The sequence below is a fragment of the Hetaerina americana genome, unplaced genomic scaffold (genome assembly GCF_022747635.1).
Source record: "Hetaerina americana unplaced genomic scaffold, ioHetAmer1.1.p SCAF_12, whole genome shotgun sequence".
Classification (NCBI taxonomy): Eukaryota; Metazoa; Arthropoda; class Insecta; order Odonata; family Calopterygidae; genus Hetaerina; species Hetaerina americana.
In genome coordinates, this window is record NW_027286292.1 from 11,561,005 (window position 1) to 11,573,202 (window position 12,198).

The 12,198-nt window shown below is 33.4% G+C and overlaps 1 protein-coding gene across 10 annotated transcripts in view; it reads left to right on the top strand.

Annotated features, from left to right (window-relative positions):
* unc-104 (kinesin family member unc-104) overlaps window positions 1-12,198 on the top strand; it is a 152,485-nt gene that overhangs the window by 64,664 nt on the left and 75,623 nt on the right. For all 10 annotated transcript variants that reach the window (XM_071582675.1, XM_071582676.1, XM_071582682.1 and 7 more), the window contains exons 3-8: window positions 4,678-4,760; window positions 7,143-7,221; window positions 7,959-8,125; window positions 8,234-8,412; window positions 9,358-9,469; window positions 11,356-11,499. In XM_071582675.1, coding sequence (XP_071438776.1) covers window positions 4,678-4,760; window positions 7,143-7,221; window positions 7,959-8,125; window positions 8,234-8,412; window positions 9,358-9,469; window positions 11,356-11,499 — 764 coding nt within the window. The remainder of the gene's footprint in view (window positions 1-4,677; window positions 4,761-7,142; window positions 7,222-7,958; window positions 8,126-8,233; window positions 8,413-9,357; window positions 9,470-11,355; window positions 11,500-12,198) is intronic.

The window sequence follows — 12,198 nt, forward strand, 5'->3', positions numbered from 1 at the left end:
AATAAATCGAGTTTGCAAGTTAAAGTTTGCGGGTTTGCCATGTATGACGATATTAACAAAGAACTCACATTTCATTATCCTTAGAGTAAAAGATTAGCCTAAGGTGTAACGTAAATGATAAATTAAATTCTCGATTATTGATTTATTTGCCAAAGAATCTTGCAGTGTTGTTTGGGAACAGCGTTGCGGTATTCCAAGTCTTTCGAAAGTTACTGATATTATTCTAAAAATATGAATGGACATTGATTTCGCATAAATCTACTTATCCAAATTATTTTCTACGAGACACCTCATGGCGTCCTTTTTTGAATCTGCAAATCAATATATCTCTTCTGAAACCAGTATTAAATGTAACACAAAACTTTCACATTCAAATGCTGCGGAAGGTATGTAGGTGGCAATATGTATTTATAAAAACTATCAGCCATGGCCATCTGAATGGCCAATTGACAGATGTTAAAAATTTTCTTCCAGCGATTTTTAATTCGAGGAATTTGGCCATAGGAGCATATTCCTAAAATGACTTAAACGTGTCAATCGATTGAAGTCGATAATTAACAGATTTAGCTACCTTGCCACCCGAGAATCCCAAAATCTTGTTTAGAGAAAAATGCAACTTCAGATTCTGACTTAATTCCATATGCTTGTATTCTCTCGATCACGCCTTTGAGCTGTAGAATCAGCTTGCTGACTGGCGAAACTTTATTTCCTAAACTTTGTATTTGTATCTCGGTGATAGCACGTGAAATCCGCTGGCTGTAGTTCAGTTTTCTCTTGTGAGTATGCGTCCCAAATTTGCATTCTATATTTCAAACCTTTGTGCTTTAGCACTACTCAAATGGCTCCCTAAATGGTACCATTGACTATTTATGAAACAAGCTTCTGTTAAAATTTGCATATATAATTACGATTAATAAGAATTATCCCAAAGTGGAAAAATGAAGTTTGATACTCCCTATCAGATGGTTAATTATAAATCCACCAGTGCTCTTAATTCCATGAGTTCCAACTTACAATTACCGTAGCCTCAGGAATATCCACAGACGTTTGTTTTATGGGATCACCGTAACTTAATATCTATAAATTATGTAATTTAATTTGAACAACAATGAATCTTGAGTATTCACGTACATACACACATATGCATATGTTTTGAGTATACGTGTATGTACGAATACTACTAATTTTCTCCATGCTTTTATGGACTGAAAATATGTAATACAAAAGTAAAAGAGGAATACCATTGAAATTGGTGCAAGTATTTTGACAGTTGTTGCAATAGCACAATTATGGAGCGCAAGGATATTGAATTGTCTCCAAAGAAAATTCAACTTGCCATGAAAGAGTTTCTCGTATCCGAGACACCACTTCTTTCGGTGCCTCTTTCGTAACGCCTGCATGAAATCTTTTTAATGTGGTGACGTAATCATTAATAAGAGTTATTGATTTAACTCTCAAACCGAAGTTATAAAAAAATTAAAGCCACCGATAAGCCAGCTATAAGGATTCACCGTAACTGTAATCGGAAATCATGAGTACGTGCTTAATATCCAATGTATAGATTTGGTGAGAAAATGCAGAGGTTGCTGTTTTGTAATCACAATAGCTGTAAAACTTACGAAATCGCTCGATAAATCACGGTGTGAAATACAATGCATCTAATCATAATTGATTCTAAAATTTATTTATTTGTGTGGAAATAAATAATCTCACTGATTAGTGCATGTGAAAGCGCGTAAGCCACGCACCAGATAAGAATTATTATCGCGTATGATACGTCGACATCTCACGCGCATCTGTTCTTGTCCCATATCTGGTATGCGGAAAGCCTCCTCCAGCCGTCATTTATCTTATAGAGTACGTACAAGGAAGATTCCCTGCGAACGACATGAGCATTGGCGAGCGTGGAGGGGTGGCGCTCGGTGATTGGTGATCTCGGGTGCACGCAGCGTATAGCGGTGGGCTACCGCCCGCACTGCAGGGGGGTGGGCGCTCGGTATTGCCCACCCCACCCCATCTGCCTTCTCCTTCGATCTCCTGGATCCCCATGCGCCCACGTTTCTCCTTTTCGTCGAAGCGAGGGATATTGTCTTCCGTCGATAGGCTATTGCAGAAGCCGGACTTTTATTCTCTCGCCATGCCTTCCCCCTTCATTGTCTCTGACTCATTTATCAAGGTCAATTTTTTCTTTGACCTTGTTTTGCCGGTAATACCTGCTTAAAATGGTCCAAAATCAGACTTCAGATATATGAATGGCATCCCCTCTATTAGCCAGTACTCCTGTATTTACTTACTTACTGAAATCTTTTGCATAAATCTCATTATAATCGGAACGTATCTCGATGGTTGTGAATTAGATACACATCTGGCGTATTCGTATTTTTTCTACCGAAAGTCATTAACGATTGAAGTTTGACTGTTGTAATTGACGGCGTGTTTAAGTTGATAAAATGCCGTATTTAAAAGAGGATGATTAATGTGGCTTGATAATCAGCATTATATGAGGAATTTCAGTATTTTTGCTCATTTTTCACGTTAAAAAAAGTTTTGATAGTAATAGTAGTATTTAGGGGAGGCGACCGACAGCTGAGGTCATTTGCGCCATAGGGGATGGACAGGAAAGGATGAAGGGTAGAGAGAAACCCGGCGTCGGCATTAGCCTACTCTTTACGAAAGGCGCCAAGGGGTAAACAGCTTAACGTCCCATCCGACGGACGGCGTACTAACTCAAAGTGCCCTCCACAAAGCACCTCAAGTAGGGATCGAGATACCTCTGATAAATATTCAACACTGCCGGGATTTGAACCCGGGCCCTCTGGGTGGGAACCCAGTACGTTAGCCCCCGCACCATCTCGATCCCCTTTGATAGTAATTCTTACGTCTCAGTGCTATATAGGGAATTCATTTTACAGCTTCAGCAGTGCCTGTATTCCAGGTACACTATCCCTGGAATGCACTTTCTGCTTAAGCGGACCCTCACTTTCAAGGGATTGCATCATGTTGCCTATGTTGCATCATGTTGCTATGTTGTTAACTTTGAAAGGTAGTAGTTATAAACTGAGTTACCTGAATTCAGGCACATTTATGCATCCTTGCATGGAGAATGTATGGTTTGTTGCTGTTTTTGAGTCACAAAATTTTAATATTTTTTACAGTTTTAGGTGGAAGTAAATTACCTGTAATTCATGAAAGCTGTCAATATACTCTGCATTTTATCCCTTTTTCTAGAAGTCAAGAAAACTGTAATCCTTCATTTTTCTTAATAGGAGATATCTTGATAGCTTCCAAGCATCAAGCCTCTGCATATTATATTGGTTAAATATTTGCCTTAATGAAATATTTATCTTAATGAGATCAATTTGAAAACAAACTCATGATTTCCACGTAATTTTGTGGATTATAGAGAGAAGATTGAGATTAAACCTGCTGATAGATCTATATGCTAGCCCTAAAAACTGAAAATTGCTTTATGACAAGTATTCTAAAAATGTATTATGATAAAATCAATTACAAGAATGATTGTTGGGAAATTGTGTATAAAAGCCTAAGTTGTAGTAAGAAGTACAATGTGGAAAAATAAGCTGAATTATTTATGAAATTTAGTATAAAATGTTATCCTGTTATGTGTTACATAGGGAGGGGACAATATGAATTAAGAATTTTCATTTATTACTTTAAATGAAGTAGGTAGGTGTAGAAAGAGCCAATCAATACCTAACCTTTGCTTTCACTAAAACAAAATTTAACCCAAATCTTCCATGATGAATTTTGAATCCAAAGATTATGAAGGCTCTCCATGGAGCCATAGTTGGCATGGACTTAAATACAAAAATAAAATAAGATGTATATCTTTTAAAAGAAGAAACAGCTTACTTATTAATATAGTCATCATTTAAGGGAGTGTTAGGCTCTATGCAATACCATATGCATCTCTCAAATTATCCCAGCATCTATTTTTCATTTTCGCCTATGTGGTGGTAATCTATATGAAAAAATTCATGCTTTCATCTGAGAAAAGCTTAGCGATTGGATAAAAGAATGTTTATATGTAATTTATAATCATCATGAATGGCGGGTATTGGATGTGACACTTATTGCATATCAGTAGTGGAAGGATATCAAGAGGATTTTCCGGAACTTATTTTGAGCTTCATACACTTCTCTTAATACTGCACCTTAGTGTTGGTAATATTTAATGCTAGACTCTTTTGGTCCAAGCTTTATGTCAGTGAATAACATGAACAGTTTTAAAGTAGCATAAACATTTCTTAATATATGTAATTCATTAAAGAGTATATGCAGTAGAATAGACACATTTATAATAGGAGAGTATGTTTTCATGAGATCATTTAGTACATCAGTGGATTTTAGCATTGTAGATGAAGGACCAGGATAATTAGAATGCTGGACTTGGAAATAATAAGATTCGGGTTGATAGTTCTTAAAGCCATAAAAGAATGTGGATAGTAGTGACTTAATTGGACCTTTCACTAGCAATTACTAGTGATAGATTAAATACCTAAATCTGGCTGGGTGTGTTTTTAAAATAAATAAGATTTTGTAAATGTTCATAATGTTCTGAAACTTGTCTGTGGTTGAGTTATTGGTAGCACTAACAGTAGTAGAAGATACTCTTTTCAGTTGTTCAATCTTACATTTTCTTGTCTACCTTTTCAGGTATTATAAACCCCAAAGCTCCTCCAGGGACCAAGGATGCAGCTAAAAGCTTCAACTATGATTACTCCTATTGGTCTCATGATGTAAGTTTACATTAGTAGTCAGATTTTTTAAACAAATTCAAGTTTGAATATTTTACTGCCACTTAAGTTAAATCATCTGAAAACAAGGTTTTTTTTCTCTTTGGATGCAAAATGTGTACCATTACATGTAGTTTATTTATTGATTCATTGATAGAATTAATCAAAATGATGGGTAAAAGTACTTATTAATTTCTTACTTCCTTGTTCTTTAATCATCTCTCTGGAGGCCAGATTTAATCAAAACTTTTTTGCCCTGAAATACGCTCGGAAATAAACTCCTATACTTTTCCAAATAGTAAGCATTTTGTTCCAGTTGATCATTTTATATTATCTTATCTGCAAGAAGGCCATGGAATAAGATAGCATTTGTATAGCATAGTATTCCTTGGCATATCCAAAGTCCGACTTCACCTCATTTTGAAATTCCCTCCCTTGGTTAATCTTTAACAAAGATACACAATGCATGTGTAATCAGATTAATGGTTTAAAAAGTTTCACATCCATGTATTATCTTATGTATATTTTATGCATCTACTTTTTTATTTTCTTTGCATTCTTCAGAAATTTTAAAGATGAATGACATCCATTTAGTAGATAGATATTGCAGATTAGTTTGCACAGGTTGATTGATGTCTTCTTCCTTGAATATTTTTTTAATGGTAAAGTGATTGTTTAGTTTTAGTTTTTTTAGATTTTGAAAGTGGACTGATTTATGAATTAAAAGATTATGAAACAATGGTATGGATATTCCAGTACAGATGAGGCTGTGCTTACTTAGGTACTTAGAAATTTATACTACATTCAATGATGCCATGATTCAAAATATGATATTCATCTGATTAGTTGAATATTTTCGATTGATATCAGTGATGTTTTAGTTATAATAGTAGATTTAATGGTAATAAGATGAATAGTTGATATTTCATAAGTTGATTCTTGATTTTAGTGCATCTTTCTGATACAATTTAATTATCATTCAGTGATGCTTACATACAGGATCCAATGCTTGGATCTGGGCAAATTTCAATTTGAATTTCCTGCCTTATCATAATTGCTGGAGGTCGAGTTTGGCATTCTTGAAAGCTATAGGCATCTAGTTAACGGTCATAATCTCTAAATGGTGGAGATGTTATGTACAAGTGTGGAGTACAATCAAAGAGGCGCTATTATTGAAAGTGTTTGCACTGGGCATTATATTTTGAAATAGTTTGATTCTTTGGGTACCCCAGATCAACTGTTTATGATATTGTGGCTAAGTATAATTCTTCGGAGAAGTCTGGGGAAGGTTTCACTAATCCGGCAAGGAAATCTCATTCAAGGAAAAGTGTGCTTGTCTGGATTTAAGCCCCGCACTCTGTTTATCACTGCAAGTCTCTTGGGTTGTTTAATCTTGTGTACTGTTCCCGGAATGTAGGTTTTTTCCCCTAGATTAGAGAGGGTAAACTGAAGGCAGAGATAGAGAGAGTAATATTTCTAAAATGCATCAAAATATCATATGTAGATCAGTTCAATTCAACCTTCAGTCACTATTGCTATAAATGCATCAAAATAATTTTAATTGTTTAGCAAATGACAGTCATAGATGAATTAGTCATAACACCAACCTTTTCAGCTATGGTTAAGTGGAACTTGATTTTAAACTAGACATTGTATTTTGTTTTTATTTGCTCTTTATTAGATCAAATATTTAATACCTATTATTAATTATTCTCCATTCATGTAGCTAATGTAGAAATCAAGAAGTTCCCTTCTTCTTATGAGCCTACCTTTTTCTGGAAGTTAAGTCATAAAATAATTAGGCTGATGTATTAAACAAACGTTTTTAAATTAAGCACAGTTTAAAGTGAAGGAAGCATCTAACATTGATGGTTGAAAATCTGGTTGACATATAAGTGACTATCTAAAGCATCTTAATCGGGAATTCCAGATTTGTTATTATGGTATGATTGAAAAAAGTTGGGATAGTTGGAGAAGTGGGCTAATAAGTTAAAAGTGATGTCAGGGGAAACAGTGGAAATATAGCATAATATAAAAGAATTGGTAATAAAATGCCCATTTTCAAATATTTTGGATGTTATTTAAAAATCTTCAGTTGATTGTAAATTAAAAATGACTGCATTATTATTCTAAGGTAATCTACCAGTTAAGGTAGGTTTTTGGATGGACACGACTACCAAATAAATATTTTAATGACTGCATATTAAAACAGAAAATTGTCTTATCTTGAATGTAATGCATTGAATGATGAGCATGTGGCCAACACATAAATTGTTTCCTTATAAGATTAAAGGATAATCAGAATCTTTTTATATGAAACTTTAATTTATTCTGTAAAACTTGGCATAAGACGCTTACTAAACATTATTCATGTTCATCTTGCAGCCCAATGATTCTGATTTTTCATCCCAAGTTATGGTGTACAAAGATATTGGTGAAGAAATGCTGGAGCATGCATTTGAAGGTAAGTAAGGATAAATAACGTATGAAGACATTATGTCTGTCTTTTTAATGGTCTAGTTTGATTTTTAATTCTTGCAGTCATTCTAGATAATTTCAAATATTACTAATTTTACTATTGATGAATCATTTGTTTCATTATGATTCCTAATCATTATCTTGGGGAAAACGGCACACAAAATACAAGGGATGAAATGGATTTTAATATTCAGATTTATCATTTACCAAATCTTGTTTCATCAAATTAGAGTACTCCCAATCATCACTTCTATTTAATTTTATGCCACTGCTGATATCATTTCATAATATGCACCAATGATAAAATATAAATGTTGTTATAAATGTTCTTGTGGAAATTATTATATGATAATTGTTTCTTCTGACAGGTTTAGTGCTATTCTCATGTAAATAATTTTATTTTACTATGTCAGCATAGTTTAGAGGAATTCCTTTTTCATTGATTAACAGTAATAATTATTATGAAATTACTATATGGTATGTTCAAGAGCAAAATTGTTCAGTTTGAAGTTGTGTGAGGTGATATATGTTTGTAAGCTATTAAAAAACCTGCAGAATACCATAAAGGCAAGTTTTAATATTGATTTATGATGATTTTTCAACCTATTATGTAGGAATAGCCAATCAGTTAATACATATGATTTTACTCTAATGAGTTAACATGGCATCTTCAGTTTTTTATCAATCACTTCTTTTTCATAACACCTTTCAATTTATTTACAGGATACAATGTATGCATATTTGCTTATGGACAGACAGGTGCTGGCAAATCTTATACCATGATGGGCAAACAGGAGGATGGGCAAGAAGGCATTATCCCTCAAATTTGCAAGGATCTTTTCAATAGGATTCGAGACAACACATCTGATGAACTTAAGTATTCTGTGGAGGTGAGTTAAGTAAAATCTCTGGCATAAATGTTGGATAAAGAGAAAGTTATTTATATAAATCAAAATCATCATGATATCTGGTTTGATGTCTATTTTTTCTTTATTAAGGTGAGCTACATGGAAATATATTGTGAGCGTGTTCGTGATCTCCTGAATCCTAAAAACAAAGGGAATCTCCGTGTTAGAGAGCATCCACTACTTGGACCATATGTAGAAGACCTCTCAAAACTTGCTGTGACATCTTTCCAAGATATCCATGACCTGATTGATGAAGGAAACAAAGCCAGGTATGTATCTTTGTAAAAATATTTCATATAACCTGGAAATTATAAAATTTAATATCATACAATTTTTTTAGTCTAGAAAAATTATGGAATTCAGATGATCAACAAAGAATTGTATTGCTTGGTAGGGAAAAGTTGGGAGATGCTTCAAGTTTTCTGGGAGTTTCAAACTTAAGCAAACTCACTCATGCATTCTTGGTCACTATAAATAACTTTCAATTCTAATTTTTATGTTTACACAATAGCTATTATTTTTAAACATGTGATGTGCATAGAGGTAGCAAAGCTTGCCCTCTTCCTTTGGGTGCACCTTTATATGGGGTGATATAGCTTCATTATTTTCTTGATGAACAAGTATATAGCAATGTTATGATGATATTTTGCTACTACCTTGTATTCAATATGACAGCATAATTTCAAATTAATGTAGACCTGAATGCATGTTGTCAAAAAATTCTTTGTAAATTGTAATTACCAAACCTAAAATCATATAAAGATGAAAAATTTTTTGAAAAACTATGAAACACTCAGAATATTACCATATGTTGTACCATATTATAAGGATACTAAATTTTCCCATAAGTTCTCCGATTTTTCGTAAATTTAATATATTAGTAAGAATATCATCTGTTTGAAATAGTTTTGATAAAGCAATTTCAAGTCATTTTTGCCTTTTAGCAAAGAATTTTGTGTCGAAAAAATAATAGTATACAAATAAAGAAGGTAAATATCAATTTAATTTGTTATCTGCAAAAATTCACAGTTTATATCTTATGAATTCCTGCAATTTGGAATATTATTTACTTGTCTTCATTTTACCTGAATGCCTCCTTTCAGTGGAAAAATATGGCAAATGATGTTGGAAAAATTTGAAGTTGTCCATTTTTTATTTAGCTCTTGATTTATTTTCAACAATAATTGCGACTAAGATATGATTAATTTTTTCAGGACTGTCGCTGCAACAAATATGAATGAGACATCCAGCCGTTCCCATGCAGTATTTACAATTTTCTTCACTCAAAGGCGGCATGATGTGATAACAGATTTATCCACTGAAAAAGTAAGCAAATGAGCATGTTGTGTCTCCCTTAAAGTTTCTCATGAGCTGTTATTTAGCCTTTTTTTGGTAAATAATTTTGATGAATAGAAGAGTTTAATATATTTGCATATTTCTGCTGTGTTGATTCTGAAAATGGAAGGTAATTTTATCATGCATCTTGAAATTTTATTTTATTTTTAATTCAATTTATTTTGTTTGGATGGAATATTTTGTCATTGTACTTACTTGATGAATTCTTCATTCTTAAGTGATTCATAATAATAAAAAAATCATGATACATGATGAATAAAAATGGTTTTAAGGGCTTGAAATCCAAATGCCTAACATCAGTTACCTACAAACTAAACCAAAGCTTGTGGCACCTGAACAATATGCTCATCAAGGAATAGATATCCCAAGTCACTGAAATGGTTGAAAGGGTGGTTTATGTGTATGGATCTCTTCCTGAAAAAGGCAAACTTGAAAGTGTTGCTTAGTCTCATAGTGGTTGGGGGAGCTGACTTAGTAGAATCCGGCAGGGGCAAAAATGTTAGGGGTGAGAAGTGAATGTAAGGTGCACAGCCCACCCCAAGGGTTTCTCTCTACCATACATGTGCGAATCACTTGCCCTTGCCTACTACCATCATCCCCTCCTCTCCACTCCTTCCATGCTTACCCTCCCTTACCTTCCCCTCTCTCTTGCACATCTCATTGCCGTCAATTTGTTCTTGTTTCTATTCTTTGACTCACGACTGTTTTTTGATGGATAACGATGAAATTCATGACAAATTGTCATGGTAATTGATTTCCAAATACCAGTTCAACTTAGTTTTCATGACCAGCTATGTTTAAAAAAAAATAATTAGAGGAACTTTCACAATCTTATTTCTTGATATATATCATATAAATGATTTGTTTTGATGGCGTTCATTGCTGTTAGGCATTCATTTTCTCAGGCCTTTCGGGAACTGCATGCAAAGTCCCCTCTTCCAAGATGCACGGTATCACAGCAATATGTTATTATAACTATTCCTTGGGGGCAGTATTTTGTTGTACTTCACATTTTTTAAATATTTCACCGAAGTACATGCTCTATGTTTTGTCAAAGACAATCGTAGAGAATTTATGATGCACTCTTGATATCCATAATTAGTCATCTGCAAAGCTAATGATGTACAATAGGCTGTGTTATGGAAGTTGATCTGGGCTCTTTTGTAAATGTATATGAAATCATTTGTCATCACAATAGCTATTGTAAACAAAATGGGTAACACCTACATCCATTGAAAATGTGTATTGACAGAACTGGCATCATTCACCATAATTTCATTGTTGTTAATTTTGTACCTGTGTATAATAATTTGCAGATGACTTTGAACACATAAAAAATTTGATTATATGCTATAATGACACATGTGAAGTATTACTTTTCTTCCCTCTGCCAAGTTAATTTTCCACATTTTTATATGAAGACCTATATGTATTTTCCAATTGAAGATGAAAATTATTCTTTTGATAATATCACTGATCAAACAGTCTCTTGTGCTTGTCACAACCACAGCATACTCCTTATTTGCTCACAAATTATTCTTTTCTCATTTAGGTGCAATTTAATTTTGATTTTCAAATAATAATCCATGTTGTTTTGCAGAAGGATTCATTTTATTGCTCTTTTCACAAATTATCTGATAGTAATAATGATATGTTTTTCAATCATTCATTAAATGTTGTATGATACTTACTTTCCTTTACTTAGAATTTGGGTTTAAGGGTCCTTCATTGTAAGTGTCTGTCTCCAGCAAATCCCCCTGCATAAGGTAACTGAATAAAGGATAAATAATAGTAAACACCTAGCAAGATATGGAATGTTTTGTAATTTATGTCTAAGGAGATTTATTTTATTTTAGGTAAGCAAAATTTCTTTGGTTGACTTGGCTGGCTCAGAAAGAGCTGACTCAACAGGAGCCAAGGGTACTAGACTCAAGGAAGGTGCTAACATCAACAAAAGCTTGACCACTCTTGGAAAAGTAATCTCTGCTTTAGCAGAAATTGTGAGTACACTAAATTTATTCTCTACATAACTATTTGAATAAATATGTAGCCCTAGTCTAATAAATGAGCTGCAACTATTTTAATGACATTTTGTTATAGCATAGTGTACAATGAAAACTCCTTAATGCATACCTTTTAGGTGGTTTCCCAATAAAATATAAAGGTAATGTTATGGAAGGAAAAATAAAGTATTTACCCTGGTTTTGGTGTTTTGGGTTTTTGTGGTGCAAAAGATGTGGTGCCTCATATGCTCTGCGGTAATTTTGAATATTTCCTAATTTTACTTTCAAAATGATAAACAATATTTATGACACATACTGGTGTTTTTACTACCCCAATTTAGATAAACATAAGCTTTCCAGGTTTTCATCATTGCTATCATAACTCTACATACATACTTAGATTAACAGAAACATTTATGCTCATGTGCTAGTGCCATATCACTTGCTGATGTATTTAATTACTCATCCAATTCATTAATTTCCTTTCACTTAATAGTGTTTGTTGGTATTTATTTATTTAATTTTCCAGTGGTTTCAGTTCTTTATGTGCTTGTCCTTGGCTAAGGAACCTTTTAGGATTAGTAAGTTATCATTTCCTCTTAGACAGGCCTTGAAATCATTTTCAAAATTATGTGTTACTTTAAAAAGTGGATGTGAGAGGCATTTGGTGATTCTTTCCCAGTTGCACTTTTAGAT